A 22,621-nucleotide genomic window follows, 5' to 3' on the forward strand; every position below is an offset into this window, starting at 1 on the left:
GATTCAGATATTAAATGACATTTGAAAAGCCATAATTTGTGTAATATATATAAATTTTATTTATAAATTATATTTTTACATAGATTATATATAAATATATAAAACTTATATTACTATTATGCTCTTATTCTTTTATTATATTTGTACCAATCGTACAAAATTGATGTAAATGCATAATGCCAAAATACATGAATTTTGTTACACTTTCATCACATTACATTAATTTTTATAATTTTATGATACATATTTTATAATTACATGATTCAGATAAATTAATGTAATAACTAAGTCTATAGATTTTTTTAATATCTACATACGTGAACATACTCGCGCGCAAGATATATTTTGTTTTCTTCCTATTATAGAAGCTTATGCATGTGTACGTAATACTTTCGTATTTTACTGTTATAAAATTTATATAAGAATGCCGACAATTTTTATAGCTAAATTTTATCATTAAATCACAGAATACATTCTCATAATAGTTTAAAGACTCTTAACAAGAACAGTATTGTAAAAAGGTACAAAAGCAGTACATATTGAATTTTGTTATTCCAATACACATGGTCCTTCTAATGATAGCCCCATCATGTGATTTAAATTTTCTCCCGCATAAGATAATAGAGGAGATATTTCTACATCATTTGCTACAGATGTAGCTCCAGCATTTAACAGCCACTTTTTATGTATTTTAAGTACATCGTTTCGCGCGGTACTTGGACAATCTTGGCCAACGGAATCCGCATTTTTTAGAGGACTAAAATCTTCTTCGCGAATTCCCTCCCAAACTGATAATTGTTTCGCGAATTCGAATACATCAAATACGAATTTCTCGATTTTAAAACCGTTCGGAGATTTGGGTTCAATTCGATTTCCATTTGCGTCTATATACGGAATTTTTTTTTTAGCAGCATGAAGTTCCATTTCCTTTTCGTGATTTATAGCAACATCATGTAGAAAATCTACGGTGAAATAGTGATTACATATATTTGCTGCATTATATATTAATTGTCCGTCATCCGAACGCAATTCAGCAGTCTCTTTTGAAATTTCACTATACTCTACGACTTTGTAGATACCATCGACCTACAATAAAGATTATAAAAAGTAATTAAATAAAATTGATGTCATGAATGATTGAAATATGTTATAAACGTACTTTACACACAACTCCTACTGACTCATTCGGAGAAGATTTTTCTATAACTTTAACTCCACAATCAGTGCATGAAGATAAGCAGTATCCTATAAAAATGGGATCTGCCACTTTTATTAAGATATTATCAACCGAATGAACATGAACACTGTGAATTCCATGCTGTTTCATATCATCTAATATTCCTTGCACCTTTAGAGCTCGATACAATCCTCCATTTCCATCTGGTGCCTTTGAAATTTTATATTTTTTATCCAAAATGATTTTTCCATCCAGTGTAAAACATGGAAGCATACCTTGTTTAAAGGCTTTAACATTCTTTTCTTTCAGATCAAAATAGTTATGTTTCTGTAGAAAAGATACAGTTGTTTCATGAGTAGCTTCACTAGTTAATATGTACCTAGAAATAAAGGCAACTATTAGTTTATTTAAAGTACAAACTTTCACATATTATAAATTATTTGATTCATATGAAGGAAACATATGTACCATTTAATTTCTCCATCTTTTCCACTTTCTTTTTTTGCCATATTTTGTAAACGAAGTATTCTTTCTGCCTGCAGTTGGAAGAGAGATTTTCCAGAAGGTAGACCCACATTGTACATACCCTTAGGATAAGATACACCTAGCCTAGTACCCTGGCCACCAGCCATTAACAATACAGCTACTTTTCCATCTGCTATCTCTTGCAGTCCCAATTTTTCATATACTCTTAATTGCTCTTTATCTGTGAGTTTCAATGACGCAATATTTTCTTTAGGAATCGGAGTCACCTTGTCATCCAACATATTCTGCATACTACTCGATGCATGTACTGCATTGACAAAGTATGATGTCACATCTTCCAGGTCTAATTCAGATATATCTTGATAAAGATTCTCTTTCTCTTTATCTGACAATTGGTCCCAAAATTTTAACAGATGTTCCTGATTGTATTCTATCAGCTTTTTCTTAAGAGACTCCATGTTCACGAGGTCCACTTCTTCGTTTGACAGCCGCGTATGCAACAAAAGCAGCTGATATCAATCGCGTTATTTGAAATACTCTTATCAGTAGATAACAGTAGATAAATTGAAAGATAGCTGCTTGCACTGTATCTCTCTGTCCGAACCTGACCTTAAGTAAATAGATGAAAATAAATGGACAACGAGTCGAGCAACAGGTATTTGACCGCGACCTGTAACCTATCCCAACTCATAGGTAAAGCGGGATACGCCTTTACTTTCACGATTCCACGTAGCACGTTCAGCTCGATTTCTCTTATCGGCCCCTCTCGCCCTTCCAACTTCTCCAACTATTCCCCTTTCCTTTTCCAGCATATTTTGTTTCCACGGACGAATGCCGACCGTGAAAGATCATATTCTTTTTTTTTATATTTCTTTCACCGGTCAAGAATCGACCGAACGCTCAGAGACTGTAACCTTTTCGTATAGCACGCTGGTTTACCGGTACCGAGTACAGACTACCGAGTCTTATGTTAACTAAACTGTTGTAGGTCACACGTGATTAACCTTTTTGTGAATACAACTGAAAGTTTTTAAAGAATCTTGATACGAAGTATATTAATAAAACAAACGTTTATTTTAGTAAAATTAATTTATTATTTCTGTACCATTCTTTCCAAATAGAGATAGTGGATATTATAGTTCTTTCCTACTGTCCATATTAAGTATGTTTTATTACTACCATACTTACTATTATACATATACCAATAACTATACCTATATATATATATATATATATATAGAATCAAAGTGACTGTAATTCGTAATTTGTAATATATTTAGCACAATTTTTATACCTTAGTCACTCTAGTATTAAATTAATATTTGATTAAAGTTTATTTTCTATCTTCTATATTTGCCTACGTATGTATATATATGCAGATAATGGAGAACAGAAATAGGAGTATGTTCTTATATTGCAAAATAATTCTCACTGAGCTGTGAAAGGATTAAAAGAACTAAAAATTCGTAGATCTTATGAAAAAAAGTTTTTATGGAAAATGGAAATAAAGGAAAAATACAAAGGAAAGATACAGGATTATAATCACTTCTGATGATTAGAGTTTATGGAAAATTTTAATTAATATAATTACATTATACGCAAAAGTATATTGTGGAATGTATACAATCTAAAAAAATGTAAAATATCCAAAGCAACATGTTTGTTATGATATTTAGAAAACAAAAAACAAATCTCTAGTCGTGTTCATAAAAATTCAAGTTTGCATAAATATCCGTAGTCGATTAGTGATTACATTGAATTATTGTATGATTTTCAATCCTGAAACTTTTTTTATTTAATAAAAGATACGTATATATATATAGCATTGATTAATATCGAACTATAAAAAATATATACATTTTTCATATACATAATTTTTTATATCTCGTGAGCTGAAAGATAACGAATAAGAAGAATGTAATGAAAATTTATCGTGACGCGTGAGATTTTTTGTTGTTAATCAGTCGATTATCGGCGTGCGCATGCGCACATAAAAATTGAAAATACTTGAATTGTTTAAAAGTGCACTGAGTTATGTAAAAATATATCAAAACATATCTTAACAGACGGATTCCTAAGATTTTTACGATTTACTAGGAAGATGTAAAAGGACGTAAGTAACATGTATTTTCATCACAGACGAGTATACAGACGAGTAATATTAATCAATGATTTTCATATTATTCACAACAGTCGGTAATTTAAGGATAAACAATTTATATAATGAAGAAAGGAGAATATATACATGTATTACATTTTTAACCACTTTGGATTATTTTAGTAAGCACTCAAAAGGTTAATAAAAGTACCAAATTATGTTCAGTATACTATGAATATAAAGGTGTACGGATCAGTGAAGTTTCGATAAGTCTGATGAACTTTAAAATCCCGAAAGCTTCATAAAAATTATGAAAAATATCAAGTATTCAAGATTTATCAAAACTACAAAATTTTAACACGTTTACTAACACGGTGGTCATCAGTGACCCGAGGTACTAAATTTTTTAAAATAAAATAAATTTCTCAAAAAGTTGTGTACAATGTGAATGACATATGTAGATAATATTGTTAGAAAAAAGCACGCAAATACGGTACAATATTTTGCAAAAATTATATATTGTGGTGTATATATTTCAATTTTGTTACAAATAAAGCATATAAAATTTGTGTGGCAGTCAACGTTTTAAATATTGAATCGTGTTCAAAGTGATTCAAATTTTCATAATACTGGAAAATTTCAAATTACTTCAAAATTGAGATTTAAAACAGTTTCCCTTACATGTTTTATGTATGAATACAATTTTCAAATGTATTGCCAATTGGGTATTAGTAATAGATGGTAACATACGGTGGCGCTTCAAATTCCCTGTCAGTACTCGATGCATACCGAACTGATCTCAATATTTCATTTAAGTTACATGCGTGTTTGCTTGTGACTTACGAAGAGACATCATGCTGTACCTGCCTAAATAACGTTTTCGGTAATGCTGCTATATTACAGCTGTAATATAAATAAGTTATGTCTAGTGATGTGATATGTCTGCGCGTTCATGATAAAGTACTCGCCCTTTGTAAATGTATTTCGGTGAGTTACATTTATGCTTGCTTCAAGTTACACTCTTCTCGTATTGCTGACTCGAAGGATTTCTTTAAAAAAAATTCGTCATCAATTGTCATGTAAGACACAATACCAATTAGACTATTTATCGTGACAACTATTGGACATTACATTACATAAATATTTAGTTTTTTACATAAATGAGCAAAGTTTAACTACAGATTCATTCAGATCTCGAACATACCGTGAATTTATTTATTCGCTAGTATTTTTCTAATATCTGTCTATTTTTATTCTATTTACGGTATTTGATAGGTTAGGAAGAACGTCCTTGAGCTTTCTTAATTCGGCAATATATAAATCGTATTATTTGTGGAAATATTATATTTCATTTGAAATAATCAATTTTAAATAGAGGTTAGATATTTGTGGAAGTTTTTCATTCATAGTATATTATAGTTCCAACGAAAATTTCATAAAAGAAGCGAGATGTTAGTGAAGTAATGGAAAATATTTTTTAAACCTTTTAGAATTGTTCATATAAAACTTTTTTATGTGTTAAAATGACTTTTTTTTAAAGGTAAACTTTCTGAACTTTAGGTGCCAGGTGCCTAGAAAGCAGCTGGCAAGATGGGCAAGTTGTTGTCAAAGATCTTTGGCAACAAGGAGATGCGAATCCTTATGCTAGGATTGGATGCTGCTGGGAAAACTAGTATCCTTCTTACATAGATATACGTACACACACATGCATACACATACACACACATCTGTTTCTTTCTTTTACATGAAACTCTGTAATAAAATCCTTGCAAAAGACTAAAGAATGTTTTGAATCATGTTTTCTTGTAACATTTCCTTAATTACATATCAGCGATACTATATAAACTTAAACTAGGACAGTCTGTAACAACTATACCAACTGTAGGATTCAATGTAGAGACAGTTACCTATAAAAATGTTAAGTTCAATGTTTGGGTAAGTAATAGTAATTATAAATCTTCTAAATATAGCTTGGAAAATGTTCAACTCACTAAGGATAATAATTTCATTGTAGGATGTTGGTGGACAAGATAAAATACGTCCACTTTGGCGTCATTATTATACTGGAACACAAGGACTTATTTTCGTAGTAGATTGTGCTGACAGAGATCGAATAGATGAAGCCCGTCAGGAGCTTCATCGAATTATAAATGATAGAGAAATGCGAGATGCTATTATTTTAATCTTTGCAAATAAACAAGATCTTCCAGATGGTATAAATCAATGTATCTCATAAATCTTTAGTAATCGTATATTTGTCTTATATAAATAATTTTTTATTTATTTTTTCAGCAATGAAACCACATGAAATACAAGAAAAACTGGGTTTAACTAGGATACGAGATAGAAATTGGTATGTGCAGCCATCATGTGCCACAACTGGAGATGGGCTTTATGAAGGCCTTACATGGTTGACCAGTAATCATAAATTATGAGCAAATATTTATTTTTCATCAGTTAGCCACATACCAAGATGTACGTTTGCTTTGTATTGTCATTTTTATTTATCATGTAGAGGCTCTGTAACAAAACTGATAATGATCATTATGATCCATAAGACAGAGAGCGAAAGAGAGAGAGAGAAAGAGAGAGAGAAAGAGAGAGAGAGAGAGAGAGAGAGAAAGAGGAAATCATTTCCAATGTACTACAGCAAACGTAAAGTAACCATTAACATCAAATGGTGCGTTTCAGTAATATTAATACTATATAAATAGAAATTTATCAAAGTACCAAAAGATATAGACTTTGTTACTAACTGTTTACTAAAGTCCGTGAAAATAGTTAATACAACAATATTGATTAGATTATCACATCCAACATTTTACTATAATTTATATATATATTTGCGTACATATCCCGCATTACGGGATACTAATTATAAGAGAATACAAAAAGTTGTAAGAGCTACTTATGAGATTAAGAGATACATTCAGAAAAAGTATCTTTACAATTTGAAATTATCATTTATGCAATAGTTAATTTAAAATATCGTCCAGAATAATTGGACATAACATTCATTCATCACTGATTGTTATCCATGCTATGTAATATGTATCACACATAATATTTATACATATAATCCCACTGATATATGTGAGTAAACATTCAAAGCACTTACATTAATGACTTTATACAGCACAGAAATATTCCTTTGATAAATTTTTGCTATCAATCTCATTTTTAAAAAATATTTGTAGTGACAGTCAGTTCTTTTTTTTTTCTTTTTTTAATAATCGTCTTCCATTTGAGTCAACTTTTTATGCATATCAGTCGACTTTTCTTTTTTCGAAAAAGATAAAAAGGAGAAAAAAAGTGCAACTTCTGACATTGTGTATTTTTTTGTGCTTTAACTTCGATTGAAACGCATTAGATGTACAAACGTACACTTATACATACATAAATGGAGTTGTTCTGTACGCACAAATGGTAAGCTACTGGGTTTGATACCATGAGCTCAAAAGAAAGAGAGAGAAAAAGGAAGAAAATAGAAACAATGTTACTAATAACGTAACAGCATTATATCTGCCAATATTTTTTACCAGTTAAGCGATCGGATTACGCAGAACTAGAATTAGGTCACAGAGAAAAGAGCCAGACAGTGTTCTATGTGCGTCTTATTTCATTTCCTTTTGATAATAAGATGTAGAATAAGAGTGATAAACATATTTATCAACATTTGCTATTAACTAAACAAAACGAATATTTCAACATCATTCAATTCTTTCTTTTCTACAAGCTTCATATTTACATAGCGATTGAAAGTAGAGTAACGATGGTATACGTTATTCTATCGCTCTGTTTCTATGTCAACATTTGATTTGCATTCCATGATATAATATAAACTAGGGTATTAGTATTTTAACAAATTGTATTACTTTACCGCAGTAATAATTAATACAAATATAATAAGTTTGTCAGATTCTTTCTCTTGGCATCCGTACCATTAATGTTAAGTATTGTATTTTGGTGAGAACTAATGTGCAAGATAAATTAGCTCATATTTAAAAGCAGTACACAAATTTTGGAAAGAAAGCAATAGACTGTTCTTTCAAGGTGTATGTGCTAGTATTGAGCAGTGCTCTATGTATATGTTTATACTCACTAATTTCGTTCGTATAAGAAGGTTTATAATATTGTGTCATATTTGTTTCTTTTAGTTGTAATTGAAAACAAAAGAAACGTAACAGTTGTAACTAAAATAACTTTGTTAAAAAATAGTTATTTTTTAAAAAGAACACACACGTTTTAATATTACAAAAGAACAAATATATTTTGGCAATAAACTTTATTTGAATGAATTAAACATTTATAATTGAATTAAATCGAATGTTGAAATTTTATTGATCATAGAGTACACGTTTTATTAGTAAAATGTCCAAAGTTTGAAATGAAATGAATCCTGTAAGCAGATAATACATAATTCGAAATAAATATTTTTAGTAATTTTTTAATAACAAAGCGAGTTTTAGCTAGCAGTAATATATTTATTCATTCTTCATTCAGTGTGAAATAACAAAAGCATTTATAGTCAAGATACTGAATTTAGGTTTAAAAATGAGCAGAAAGAAAAGAAAAACAAGGCGTATGCGTTTTTCATTATAGTTAGAGCATACGTTTTTTAACGCAATACTAATAAATAACATTGTCAAATAGGCTTATTGTCAAAGTAAGCATTTGGTATCATCATATTTCCATTGTTTAGTTCACACATATATGTATCAGCTACATTTTCCAACGATTTGTTTTAACAGGGGCCATTCAGAATGCAGGGCTCGATATAAAACGCTTTGGAGTAAGGAAGAAATTGGTTACTTCAATACAATTATCAGCGTTTCTTAACGTTTACACTCCATGGATCGTGTTCTTTATTTCATAAAAATTAAAAGGATAATATATAAAGGCCATATTTCATACGTAATTTAACTCCGTAAACGAAAGAATAGATAAATTTAGAGAGCACAACTGTCTTTTAATCTTAAACAAATTTTACTTAAAGTAGATACGATCCATATAGATAAAAAAAATTGGGAAACGCTGACCCATAATACTATTAGCCAGAGAATTCTCAATGCACCATTATTAACCAATTTTATAATTACATAGTCATTAAATAAAAAGGAACGAAACATTTTTCAGTCATATTGGAATATTATTTATGGAAGAGTATTTTCAGTTATTTCTCTATTTTGAAAATGGTAGTATAAAGCAGATTATAGATAATCATACAATGAACTAATTAATCGCTTTATATGAATTTTCGAATGGTGTAATAGTTAAAAACAAACACATTCCTCAAAACGAAGTTGAATGTTAAAATACGAATAGTAATTAGAGGTGCAATAGAATTTTTTGGTTTTTAGTACAAATAAAGGATATAAAAATATATGATAAATGTAATGCTACATTGAATACTATATAGATAAATAACAATAATTTTTACAAAATTGGAAACCGATGAATCCAGCAAAAATGTACTTGTATATTATTATTATTATTTGTATAATAAAGACACCTTTAAATTATAAAAGCATTCTTTCAAAATGTAAAATATCATATTTTCAAACAAAATAGTTATAATTGCACTTAATTTCGAGAAATAATTATTTAAATATTTACAAATTATTACAACTATCTAGTTGATAATCTGACAATGGATTGTGTTTTTTTATAAGATCTATAAACTCTGGTCATAAAAATATTAAAACATAATAACTTTATAAAAACTACAATTTTTATGTGGAATAATATATATGTTTAAAAAATATTTCATATTATATATATATATATATATATATATATATATATATATATATAATTATTACATTATAAAAAGAGCTATGAAAATAAAATGAATATGAAATAAAATTATGTACACCTTGCTTTACAATGATTGAGTGAAAAGGCTCGAGACGAGCAAAAATTTTTTATCAACAGATCCAATAACATTAAATTCCTTCTTTGAGATTCAAAGTGCAGATATTTTTTTATTCAGACTTTCAACAATGTTTTAATAGATCTGAATAATTAACTATATATATATATATAATTATTAATATATATATTAATATATATTAATATATATATGTATATATATCGTTAACATAATGTGAGAAGTTTGTAATTGTTAATTGTAATAATATTACTCTATGAATTTGATTGCGACTCTAAATTTCGATATGAGATTCCTTTAGCCAATATTACTTACATTGTATTGACATACATCAGAATTAACAATTTCGTACTTTATCACATACTTTCAATTTTACGAACTAACATCCTTTTAAGAGCCCATATCGATGGATTTAATCCGTGCACTGAGTAAACAAAAGTGTCAAGAAAATTAAAGAGTTCTTAAATGAGCTTGCTTACTTTAGTGATATAGTAAAAGTTCCCGAATATGTACACGAAGAAAATATATCCTTTTCATTTTCCTCTTTTCAAATTATTCCTAAAAATTCGTCCTTTATGCAATTCCTATTTCGATATAATCTTGAGACGTATTATAATATATAGACCTATGCTATCTACTAGGCCGTTGTTCTTCTATGAATGCAATTAGACGCTGACGAGTTTTTTTATTATTTTGACAAGCTGAAGAAACTATGCCAATTAAATGTTTCACAGAATATTCCTGCAAGATAAATAAAATACGTTAATAATAAATAAGAATATCATAGTTAGATAACATATAATCTTAAATACCTTGTGTTCCCTTATCCATTCTTCCAAACTATTCTCTGGAAGATAGTAAGCTTTAATATATAATTCAACATATTCTCTGTGAGGCATTGGCCTTAAAGAAGTCAATGTCTCAAACTTCGATTTCAATTGCGTAAAATCGAGTTGCATTAGTGCTCTGCCACCGTTCGAACATTTTTTAGCATTAGAAAATCTGTAATAGAGAATGGATATAAGTAAATAAGATAAAAAGATTGTAAGTAAAAAAGTAACATACCCCTCTACTAATGTATGAGTTATTAGATGTGCCACATTTTCCCAGACAGCGTTATATACATCGTCCGCTAAAGGAAGACAACTTCCAATGTTTTTCAATCTTTCATTTAATATATATATTTCCTACAAAAGAAAAAATTTCTTAAGTGCAAGTGCCAGTGCAAGTGAAGTTAAAATTTATATTTGTACTTAAAATAAATACCTGAAGTAATGCATCGATATACCCACTATGTTGAGACATAACGTCAGTCACTTCCCAATTAACTTTATTCATTAAATTTAAAATATTTGAAACATCAAATGCTCGAGATGCAACCGCCATATATACCGGTTTCCTTAAATCCGTGCTCGATGCTATTGTTTGCATATAAAATTGGTGAAGGAAACCACGTTGTGGGCTAGCACCGATAAGATGTTCCAAGTACGGCTTCAAACTTTCGTATTGACGACCTAAAAATATTAGAGATTCCACTCCTACGACACGTTCAGTCAAACCGTGAAGCTTTTCCGGTTGCGATAAATTTACAATGGAAGAGAGCTGTGGCTGTCGTACTTTATCGGAATTTAATTTAATGTTATCTTCCGTATCATTTTCACAAATGATTAAATTCTCCTTAATTCTTGCTAGAGATAGTTTCAGTTTTGGACTATATAAAGAATCACTATTTATTTGCTGTGGGAAAGAATATTATTTCTTAGCACTAAGTTAATATCTTAATAGAAAAGTAACTAATAAACAAAACTTACCAAATCTGAAGTAAAGAATAAATGTACAGTATAAAAACATAACTCGTAAAACTGTATCATACTTTGTATAACCGTAACTGCGATTGATCGTAATAATCTAGACATTTGCAAATACTTTCCACAAACGCGCAATATACTTAGTGTTGTGTTTGTAACCATGGGCCCTGATTGTTTTAGTTTACACTTTTTTTTATTTGTTTTAACATGATCTGAATCATCAACGTATTCGTGTTTTAATTCATCAGGGATATCATCGTCCGATTCATCCGAAAAATATTCTGGAGGATTATCCTGTTTAATACAGATTATTTTTTATATTACATGGCCAATTAGTATAAGGACAATAAAATATTTCTAAATTAAATATCGTACTTCATTACTTATCAAAATATCTTCATCCATGGTATCATCTAGACCTATAGAGAATGGCGATGACCCCCCTTCTAAATATTTCTGAATCCACTCTATACTTATAGGACTATCATTTTCACCAACGTTAGAGTTATCAAAATTGTTCCATACTTTACAACTGTTTAGCGATGGTTTTAAACTCTTAAATTCCTGTAATTGAGTTGCCACAAAATTCGATTTCACGGGGCACAATTCCCACCCATCGTTTTCTAAAAATATCCTGAGTTCATCTAGTCTCGACGCGTGATAATGAGAAAAATATGACAATGATTGCTTCCTTATAGATTCTTGCAGATTTTCTGACTTAAAACCACATAACTCCTCCCCAATTTCCATTAATCTGTAATTATTTTTTGTTAATACAGTATACGTAAATTAATCTAAACTTATATAAAACCCCTGTTAAGCATTTACCTGTTAACTATACCTAAAACTTGAACAAATTGCTCAAATTTAATGTAAGTTAAATCAGCGTTCATTAAAAATATCGAAATCTTCATTTCGACGTCATGCCATATACGAATCATACTGTTTTCTAATTTATGCTTCACATATTGTTTGCTAAAAGTCTCTTCTAAATCTTTTACATCAGCTTTAAGTTTAACTTTATTTTCTTGTGTGTTATGCCAATTTACTACCAAATAATAAGAGCTTAATATTGTCCATAATGATTTACACAATTCTGTTAGACAAATAATGCAACTTTCCCGGGGCACTGACTGACAAAGTTGTTTATATTGTCTCTTTGTATCTCCGCCCGCATACGAATGAACAACTGCAAAAGCAGTATTGTGAATTGCAGCAGTAAAATGCATATGCAATTGATCCATCGCAGATTGAGTCTTTCCTAATAGAGTATAAGCTTCTTGAATAGACGTATATATTGTTACATCGAATTGCGTGCACATCTTTGATAGTGTAACATCCAAGGCTTCCTCTGCTTGTTCTAAAATATCCTGTAATTTACCATTTAAAGCAGCAATACAATGGAAATGTTTATATGTCTGTGCAGCACTTTGACATTCTAAAAGTAACGAGATTGCTCTGGGATAATTTTTTTCATTTAATAACTCCTGTAATCTATCTCCTGTACGTTGCTACAAAGTATTATAATAATTAACCCATTATTGCTTCATCAAGTAAATAAATATAAGTCAAATGAGCTTACCAATGTCTTGATAGTATTTAAATTATTCAATAATTCTTCTATGATCTGCCTTTTTTGATAATTTGCTAATATTCCTAAACTAGCTGTAGTAAATTGCCTTTCAGCTAATTTTAAATCTGCCCTTCCCATTCTGCAAATTTCTAACACATCCTGTAATTGCTCTTGTATCAGTAAAATTTTTTCAAACTCTTTGTTACAAGCATTCTGCTTTTGTAATATAAGTTGTAGAACTTTCTTAGAAACAACTTGATGTTGCTGTTTCAGTTTCTTGTAACATTTTTCAATTTCTTTAGATTGCAACACCTTTGGTAACTTCTCCAATTCGTGTCTACAAGGATCAAAATTATGGTCTGTATTAAAATAAATCTCTTCTATAGATTCTAATATGTCTTGATCAGGGATAGGTTCACTTTCTGTTGATTGGTCAGCTTCTGATTGTATATCATCTGATTTCTGTGATTCTGATGGATTAAGTAGATCTGGATGTAAACCCATTAATGGAATTTTGGTTGTATTCTGAATAACAATGGAAAATACAAATACACTGTATCAGTTTATCCTAGAACAGTTTTTCTCTTAAACATTAACAAAGTATTTCATTTGAAAGTTTATAAAGATACAAATGTAGTACAACATAACCTAAAGCATAACTCGAATAGAGCGAAAGTTGTATTTACAATTACATTGCAATACAAGATATTTAAACGTAAAATTTTTATACAAATTTATTTACCTGCTTGTTAATAAGACCGAAAAATTTACATTTTAAGTCCTCCATACTGTAAATTTCTTCAAAATTCAGTAAAATACATTTTCATCTATTTACTCGATAGCTTGCTGTTTCTATCCATTCAATTCGTATAGTAATTAATATTCGCATTTCTCCGTAATTACTTAATTAACCCCATCTTGTAAGTATATCAGATCTATTGCGTATACATGCTTACACATTGCGTATACTTGAATCACATATGTATATCAATATCTTTTCAGGTTATGTTCGGTATGAAGTTTCCGCGCGAATTATAGGTGTTATCAACAATAGATTTTCAAATATTGGGATTTCAAACAATACTAATTCTTTCCTTCAATTTGTGGTCCTTCTTTATTCCCAAACATAATAATAGCAGATATATAACTAATATTATTGTTAAATGAAAAAAATGAAACAATAAAGAAAGTGATTAATAATACTAATTTATTATATGGGGAAACTCTAAATTGTTATACGAGTTATTTAAAAATAATATATGTATGTATTTGTAATTTACATAGTAAACAAAAGGTTAACTTTATTTAAATATTTCAATGAAAGATCTGCTACAATTTTAGGATATTTTCTTGGAAGTAAAAAGATCTTTCATAATCAAGATTTAATACTTGTAGACTACGGAGGCTACGTTATAGTTGACCTCTTCTACTGAGGGAGATACGTAACTCCAGTTAAGAACCACGTTAAAACAGCCATTCTCAATAAACCATATTATGTTTTTCAAATTTCTTTTACGATCATAATTTATAACTTTTTTCTTCACAAATATAATCATTATGCACAATGTGTTTCACTTTATAACTGGAAGATACTTTGTATTACATATTTGTATTACATAAATTATTACATATAATCTGATATAATCTTTTAAATAATAAAAGTATATAATAATTTGCCCTTTAACAAGTCATGTTTGATATTGTATATATATATTTATATATATATGTTTGCATTATAAAAAATATAATTAAAAATATATAAAATATTATATATATATATATATATATATATATATATATATATATATATCATACATATGCATAATAATCATACAGATACATTACATATTACACTATAGCAGGCTGAACAGTGATTTACTGTTTCACTAGTTCTTACAATCTTAATTTTGTGAAAGCCTTTATCCTTTAAATACGCCAGAATTTTATATCTATACATAATTTATATGAATAATACAAATAAAATTTATTTAATCCATTCAAGATACGAAACAGATAATTAGAACTCTATTAAATTTTTTTCGTATCCCTTCTTAAATTTTCATATATGTATCTTTAATTCTACAACACGACATAGAAACTCTTAGCAAATTTCAAAGCTACGTCTGCTACTATCACGCACATAAGCGATTCGTGAAGTAAAGGAGAAACATAGATATCAGGGTAGGAAGATTGGTTCATAGACGACGAAATTTCCAGGAGTTGTTATGGGTTGCGTGTTAATTCCATTAAACGGTATTATATTCCTAAAAATTCCATGAACGTTTATATACCCCGGTTCCCAAGGGTGGCAGTAGTGGTAGCCATGCTATTCTGCTGGCGTAAACGCAACGTTATAACGACGATAAACAAAAGTTACGTACGGGTACAAGGGAGTTGAAATCGATGCGACGTGGTAGAAAAGGGTCGCGTAGGTGTTCCAGGGTAGAACATTCGATCTCGCTGATTTCGATTGGCCGCGGCCAGCAAGACCTGTTGTGTGATTGGTCAAACGTCTTCCTGCGTACTCCCCACCACCTAGCTTGTGATTGTAAAGGGTAGTGGGGTGAGGGGGTATAATATGTAGTTGGTATGAGATATATGGTATATGGTATATACGCAGGTGTGTTCACAGTGCTTGTGCACCCCGCGTCACGCGCCAGCCACTCGGTGTCGAAAAGAGACGGTGGGTGGCTGTGAAAATTAGAAAAAGTCAAAAGAGAGGAAGAAAGAGTGAAGCGGAATAAAGTATCCTTCTTTGCGTACGTGTATCTGTTCCATTTGAAGGGGTCAGTGTTTCGTCAAAGATCGTCACTTTGATTACAGCATATCGTACGGTATCTCACAGCTGGAGAAAGAAGCGAAGAAGTCTGACTTGTTCTCTTGTTAATAGAGGGTAGTTCATCTGTGTTCCTGTACTCAGGGTTATAACAAAAAGGGAAGGTCGCGAAGTGAAACACGTTCGTCTCTTGAGAGTATAGTCTAACCGTCTGTCTGCTGAGAATGGTTCAGAGGTTCTGCACTAGCGTGGCTGCGCTTAGCCTCGCCCTGAGTGCTTGCGTTATTTTCCCTCGTGCTATCATGGCGATCGACTTAAGTCGATTTTATGGTCACTTCAATACCAAACGTACAGGTAAGCGAATAATCGTGGCCGTTTTTCGAGTTTCCCGATAATCGTGGACATATGCAACCTTGATTTTCTTAGTCAACACATTTTCTTAGAGTTACACCTTTGTTTAGTCCATAGAATTCGCAGTAGTCAATAACTAGCTGTATAGTTTATTTTACGTGTTGTTTGCTTTATATAACTAGTTTTACACATTTATGTATATAAAAAGATAGGTGTTATGGATCCATGTTTTCAAACACGACCGTAAGGAATTTTCGTTACCGGTTGCAACTGTCATATCTCGAATCGGATCATATAGTATCGCGTAACGAGAAGTGAAAATGAGATATGTATATTAAAAAATTAAAAAGAGAAGATTTTGGAAGAATTCCGTTTATCCGAGCATATCAAACTATAGAACAGTTCCTATGATGTTCCTTTCATCTGTTGTTATCTAGTTCCTATAATAGATCTAATATTTAAAAAACCGAAGTTGAGCTTCATTGAGTCGCCTCTGTATCATATTCAATTGTTCTTTCCATAATCTAGTTTGGACACAAACAAATAAGTACATATGTATGTTCATTACAAGATATTCTCAACCATAGCAACTACAAATTAACTTGTTCGTATAAACGAAATACGGATAAGCAGAATTCTAGCCATTTCTTTATTCTTGTATAATAGTTAGAAACATTCACGAACGTACATATAAAATAGATATCGATAGTGATCCATTTTCTTTGTAAAGTAATATCTACCATTTACCCAAACTCTACAATACATACCGTGTACATTTTAATCTTGATACGACGGTCCATTGTGTCGATGGATAACAACATTGAAGTGGCAATTTGAATCCACGTGGTACATTAAGCGCATCACGATTCATCTTCGTGACACGGCCTCTGTCCGTGGTTTATTCAACGCAACGTGGTAATCGACGCCAGCAATAAGCGTTACTTTATCAATGGCAAATTCCTTTGAGCAATAAACAGCGTGAAGTTCCTCGTAGTTAACAACTTGTTGCGAACTCGAATTACGTCGTTTCTGCAACTTACAGTGGCTGCGAAAAGTATGTACATACACATTTGCACGTACCCTTATTTTCCAATAAAGCGATTTTTTATCAAGTTTTGCTGCGATCCTTAAATTTTCATATTTCAATCTTATTCATATTTCAGCAAACGAAAAGGAATTCTAATATTCTAAAAAAATGTTAACGCTAGAAATCATGCATACCAATAAGAATTTTTTCATATTTGGTTTAAATTTGGAATATCTTTTAACGTTAGAAAAATGCAATTGGGTCGAAAATGAGAGGAAGAACGTAAAAGAATTAGATCAATTTTAACTTTGCTACGTTCCTTCAATCATTTTCGGATTTGGATGATTTCTTTGTATCGTTAAAAAATTGTTTAATTTCAGTAAAAAATATTTCAAAAATATATACAGCTAATATACGTAATTTATTATTTTAATTTTACACTAATGTTTCTCTTGGAACGTTAGAAGACTTTCTGTTTGGATGTAAAGATTCGAAAATTGTAGCAGGGTTAAATAATACATGTTATATTGCTCGGTCAATATCAGCCGCCCTGGCAACCACCAATTATTGGTGACTATGTATTCTAATTTGGGCATTGCCACTTACAAAGTTAATGCACACGCGCACACTGACAATCATATACGCGCGTGCTCTTGTATATGATTATATGTATGTATATGTGATATTCAACACGAATCGCACGCGACATGAAACAGGCATGTACAGTTTCTCACAAAAGTATTGGAACACTTGTAAACATATTTTATGAATATATTACGTATCTTGTATTTTCTATATATATTTCTAGATTTATTGAAATTTTACTAATATAATTGTGATTGTCGTATCTCATTACAGTACTAATGAAATTTCAAAATATTTTATAATATATAATATATACGTAAAAATTTTCTATGGTAATTGTCCCAATACTTTTGTGAACTATTGTATCTGATGGACGCTTACGTACATGCTATAAATTCCATATATATTATACTATACAACTTGTGTATCTTATGTACGTATATTACATATTTTACAAAATAAAAGTTTTATGATAGCAGGTATAAAATAGTTACAAAAATAAAAAAAAATCATTATTCTTATTATTATTATTTTAGTGATAATTCCATGTTACAGGAGATGCTTGTCGTCCCTACGAGCCATTTAAGTGTCCAGGGGAGGGTATATGTATCTCGATTCAGTATCTCTGTGACGGAGCTCCCGACTGTCAAGATGGATACGACGAAGATTCACGTTTATGCACAGCTGGTAAAATTTCCTGTCCCTTAATTGATTCTATTACCGTCCATACGTAATAACATTTTGATCTTGTATTCATTTACACATATTTCTTTGTTTTCTATTTAAACATTATTTTATTTCTCTGTCTTCTTTCTTTCTCTTTTTCCATTTTCTTTTAGTGTTAACAGATAGAATGTTGCTAATTTCCCGTTAAAGAAAAGATTATAACTTCTATTAAACAGAGGAGACTAATTCAGGGAACTCGTCTCACACAACAATGAAATAGGAACAAGGTTACGAGGAAGTTTCCATGTGGCAGAAACGTATCGAGCTTCGGGTGTATCAGACGTCTGATTTATATTCGTCCCTAACTACTGTCCGACTACCTATCTATTAGCAGACTATATGATCACTAGATCGAACCTATTATCTTTTGAGTTTTAACATCGATTCTCTGTTCCCTAGCTATAAAGTTGTACAAGTAGGAAATGATTACTGTGATATATAGATATAGATATAAATTTGTATAATTTGTATAGAGTTGTATATGTAGTTGAAGAAAGAACCAGGATTAATGTTAACAAGTGTTACGTATATTCATGTAATGTTTGGGTAAACCGTTTTGTTGCTTGTTTTAGCAAAAAGACCACCGGTAGAGGAGACTGCTAGTTTCCTGCAGTCGTTGTTGGCAAGTCACGGTCCAAATTATCTCGAGAAATTGTTTGGGACCAAGGCACGGGATACGCTAAAGCCTCTTGGTGGCGTGAATGCAGTTGCTATAGCGCTTTCTGGTAATTACTATAATTCTCATAAAGATAAATCGATCTAAAATAAATTTGGAGCATTAAATTTGAAAGAAGATAAATTCTAATTCGTAGAATCTCAGACGATCGAAGATTTTGGTGCAGCCTTGCATCTAATGCGCTCCGATTTGGAACACTTGCGTTCTGTGTTTATGGCGGTGGAGAATGGTGATTTAGGCATGTTGAAATCAATCGGTATCAAGGACTCAGAGCTGGGGGATGTGAAGTTTTTCCTGGAAAAGCTCGTCAAAACCGGTTTTCTCGACTGAATTGGCATTTTCTTGGAACGTCACGGCGGAGGCGCTATAACATTGGCTGTATCGTATTACAATCGCACTATCCTATCGCTTTGAAAGATTCTTTGGCAAGTCTCCTTTGCGAAATGATCGCCGCCTACATCTTTCCTTCTTTTTCCCATCCCTTTTCTTCTCCTCTTCCTCCATTTCAAGTTCCCTTGTCGCTTTCTTTCGGTGTCATCTTATTCCTCTCTTTACTTTTCAAAAAACACGTTGAGTGAGCACCGAGATAAGTGGGGAAGATATCTATCGTTACCGAGAGGCATGGGAGTACTGAATGTTTAAACTTTCCTTAAATGTCAAGGGTCGATGTTTGTATATCTGTGCACCTTTATCGATGCGACGTCACTCATTTTCGCGCTGCAATGGGCACGCGTTTTACTCCAATAAACGTTCTACTTTTTACACATATTACGTAGAATTAAAAACGAGAAAGATGAATTGAAGAAATGATGGCAATGTTTGACGGTGAATAGGATGGTCGCGTATGGAGGCGATACGAGAGCTTTGTGATTACCAAACCCATTAATTATATATATTTTACTGGAACATTCTATTCGACGTCATGTAGTCTACGATCGATACTAATTAATTGTCGCTTTGTTTCCGTGACTGACATGACGTCGTCGACATGCAATCGTCATTCGAGGCACGAAGAATCATATGAAAACGAAGAGAGGAAACATTTAGATATTTCGTTTATAAATTAATTCATTCCGTTTTAACGATATGTATGTAATATTCTAATTAGTAATTAACAATTTCAGAAAAATCCAAACTAGGAACGCGTTTTAAGATTTATTTTTGCTTTTGTAATTTCGTGCCTGGCGCAGCATACAAGAAACGAATAATTAATGGAATTTGATTTTACTACATTGTCAGACTCCCATTCTACTCGTATTTTATTACATTACCGAAGCTGTGCTTTGGTGGCTAATATTCGTGATATTGGAGATAGTGACGTACATAAACTCATGCATGATGCGAGACCTGTCTAGCAGCTGGAACACTGCATGTGTTTTTCGCTACAGAAATTTTTGTGTACAACACACACGCGCGCGCGCGCGCACATACAGACACACACACACACACACACACGTTATCTATTGCATTTCTACATGCTTATAAAACCGGATAATTACTGCTGGTACAGTACCACATATAAAGGTCCTTCTACGGATTTCAGTTTCTCGTCGTATCGAGGTTGAGATGTTTCTAGATTTTGCACCAGTATCTCGCCGGCTAACATTTAGATTAATTAATATTTCACAGAACATTACAAGATATACTATTACCCAGAGATAAGTAAGTGAGGGACAATCAGAAAAATCTCAAATAATACCTCTTCCATTATATACTCGAGAGAAGTTACTTTGATACTTGAAGTACAAGGGAATGATTAGAACATGATTAAGAATCTGTAAGTATCTCTTTCTATAGAGTATAATAGTTACCGTTGGTTTTACTTGAATGAAATGCTTGTATACGATTAACCCTCGTCGATACGGACCAAACGGAAATACGTAGACAAGCCTGATTCGCATCTAAAGGTATTTTGTTAAACCGCTCAGTATGATTTAATCGTGTATCTTGTAATATTGTAAAACACACGCGTTTTGACATGCTCTTTCGTTGGTGTAATATGTAATACGGGAAGATCGATGCAAAAACCTGCAACAATCAGAAGGACTTTGAATCGATTTTTCTACTTACATGCGATCTTTATCGACTGTTTCTGTTAGAATGCTACTGCGACACAAGATATAAATTCTGACTTAATTCAGAGAAAAATCAATGCGAAAGAACAAAAAGATTATCTCGATTAATTACGTTTCTGTTAATTTAATTTATGAGTCACGTTATAGAGGAATATAAATTTCTTGCTACTCAAACGATTGATCTTTAGTAGAGTATAAATATACGAATCATTTATATCAAAGAATACATACAATTATACATACATGTACATGTACACACCTATACACGTATATGTATATAAAAATCTACATATACATATATTATATCTATTTTAAACATGAGAAGCGAAGCAGGTACAAATCGAGCATCGTATCGCGTTCCTTCAGGGTATAACGCGTCCTTTACTTAAGAATATGAATATGAAGACGATGATGATGATGATGACGAAACAAGTATACAATGCTATGATGTATTAATATTTTCATTACGGTAACGCAACACAACATATCAATATAGATACATATCAGTAATCTAATTTGGAGATGAATGCCGAATTCTCTCTGAAAGCCAGTTCTCTATTTTAGTCTTTTTAGGATTTGAAAAAGAATAGGTCACGAGTTTTAACGATAAAGTTCCCTTGTGAAATTTCGAAACTATAAATACATATCAAATAAAACGGAGAACGATTAAACGTGGCTTCACTCTGGAGAGACTTCAGTATAGTGATGAAATGCATCTCTATCTATTAAGCGTAATATCTTCTAGTCAACCAATGATATATCATCTAATTAATAATAAATAAGTCTATATATATAATTACGTATCAACAGAGGAGTCACTTTTATCAGATAGTAGATATATATTATTTTGATATATAAAAGAAAAGCGAAGAAAAAATGATGAAAAGAGAGATATGTAACATTCCCTCTAGATATCAATTACGGTCCAAAGTAGGGCCTGGACCGAAGACAAAATTCCGAGGGAAGTTTGTGTAAGCTTTAGGTATCGAGACTTTTTTTAAAGGATCAAGGCGCTTCGAATCTCCGCTTCGTAAACGCCTTGATCCTTTCTAAATCCTCTCCTCTTCTCCTTTCCCTTTATCCTCAATTTTGACGTGTTATATTTAAGATAAGACCGTTCATCTCCGGTGGTAATTGAAATTAATAAATTCAACACGTACAATGTGCGGCGCGGTATATTTCCATCGCTTTCAAGCGACGGGCTCTAAAATGCTTGTACATGCCACGTCTTCTCTCTATTCTTTACAGCGAATAATCATCAATTTGCTTCTTCCATATGATTTAAACCAAAGACAATCCATCACGTTTCATCTGTGTTTCGTTAATAATATATTTTAAGTATTAGATATACATATATATTTGTCATTATATTA

The 22,621-nt window shown here is 31.2% G+C and overlaps 4 protein-coding genes across 9 annotated transcripts; 2 read left to right on the forward strand and 2 right to left on the reverse strand.

The window, feature by feature from the left end:
- Positions 1-95: 95 nt before the first annotated feature.
- mmy (UDP-N-acetylglucosamine pyrophosphorylase mmy) lies at positions 96-2,819 on the reverse strand. Its single transcript, XM_069110323.1, has 3 exons — positions 1,646-2,819; positions 1,160-1,556; positions 96-1,086 (listed from the first exon to the last, which is right to left on the reverse strand). Exons 1-3 carry the CDS (start codon positions 2,119-2,121, stop codon positions 550-552), a joined length of 1,410 nt encoding a protein of 469 aa, XP_068966424.1. The 5' UTR covers positions 2,122-2,819; the 3' UTR covers positions 96-549.
- Positions 2,820-4,499: 1,680 nt separating this feature from the next.
- Positions 4,500-8,646, forward strand: Arf51F (ADP-ribosylation factor 6). 4 transcript variants are annotated; one of them, XM_069110365.1, is made up of 6 exons: positions 4,500-4,644; positions 5,322-5,433; positions 5,593-5,696; positions 5,776-5,974; positions 6,054-6,236; positions 8,513-8,646. In XM_069110365.1, the coding sequence occupies exons 2-5, from the start codon at positions 5,352-5,354 to the stop codon at positions 6,194-6,196; spliced, it is 528 nt and encodes a 175-aa protein (XP_068966466.1). In that variant the 5' UTR covers positions 4,500-4,644; positions 5,322-5,351; the 3' UTR covers positions 6,197-6,236; positions 8,513-8,646. The 4 variants fall into 4 exon arrangements, with proteins under 4 accessions (XP_068966466.1, XP_068966465.1, XP_068966464.1 ...); XM_069110364.1 differs by having other exon boundaries at positions 4,536-4,840; XM_069110363.1 differs by having other exon boundaries at positions 4,536-4,748.
- Positions 6,241-14,035, reverse strand: Vps50 (vacuolar protein sorting 50). Its single transcript, XM_069110293.1, has 9 exons — positions 13,775-14,035; positions 13,042-13,557; positions 12,288-12,970; positions 11,835-12,213; positions 11,463-11,753; positions 10,918-11,388; positions 10,717-10,838; positions 10,464-10,653; positions 6,241-10,392 (listed from the first exon to the last, which is right to left on the reverse strand). Exons 1-9 carry the CDS (start codon positions 13,817-13,819, stop codon positions 10,282-10,284), a joined length of 2,808 nt encoding a protein of 935 aa, XP_068966394.1. The 5' UTR covers positions 13,820-14,035; the 3' UTR covers positions 6,241-10,281.
- A 1,602-nt stretch (positions 14,036-15,637) lies between these two features.
- LOC138178469 (prohormone-4) lies at positions 15,638-22,048 on the forward strand. 3 transcript variants are annotated; one of them, XM_069110360.1, is made up of 5 exons: positions 15,638-15,777; positions 15,856-16,162; positions 18,327-18,458; positions 19,070-19,222; positions 19,310-22,048. In XM_069110360.1, the coding sequence occupies exons 2-5, from the start codon at positions 16,033-16,035 to the stop codon at positions 19,501-19,503; spliced, it is 609 nt and encodes a 202-aa protein (XP_068966461.1). In that variant the 5' UTR covers positions 15,638-15,777; positions 15,856-16,032; the 3' UTR covers positions 19,504-22,048. The 3 variants fall into 3 exon arrangements, with proteins under 3 accessions (XP_068966461.1, XP_068966459.1, XP_068966460.1); XM_069110358.1 differs by having other exon boundaries at positions 15,657-15,791; XM_069110359.1 differs by having other exon boundaries at positions 15,678-15,818; positions 15,925-16,162.
- Positions 22,049-22,621: the final 573 nt, after the last annotated feature.

Source organism: Bombus flavifrons, chromosome 3 (genome assembly GCF_040668555.2).
Source record: "Bombus flavifrons isolate JBK064 chromosome 3, iyBomFlav1_principal, whole genome shotgun sequence".
Lineage (NCBI taxonomy): Eukaryota > Metazoa > Arthropoda > Insecta > Hymenoptera > Apidae > Bombus > Bombus flavifrons.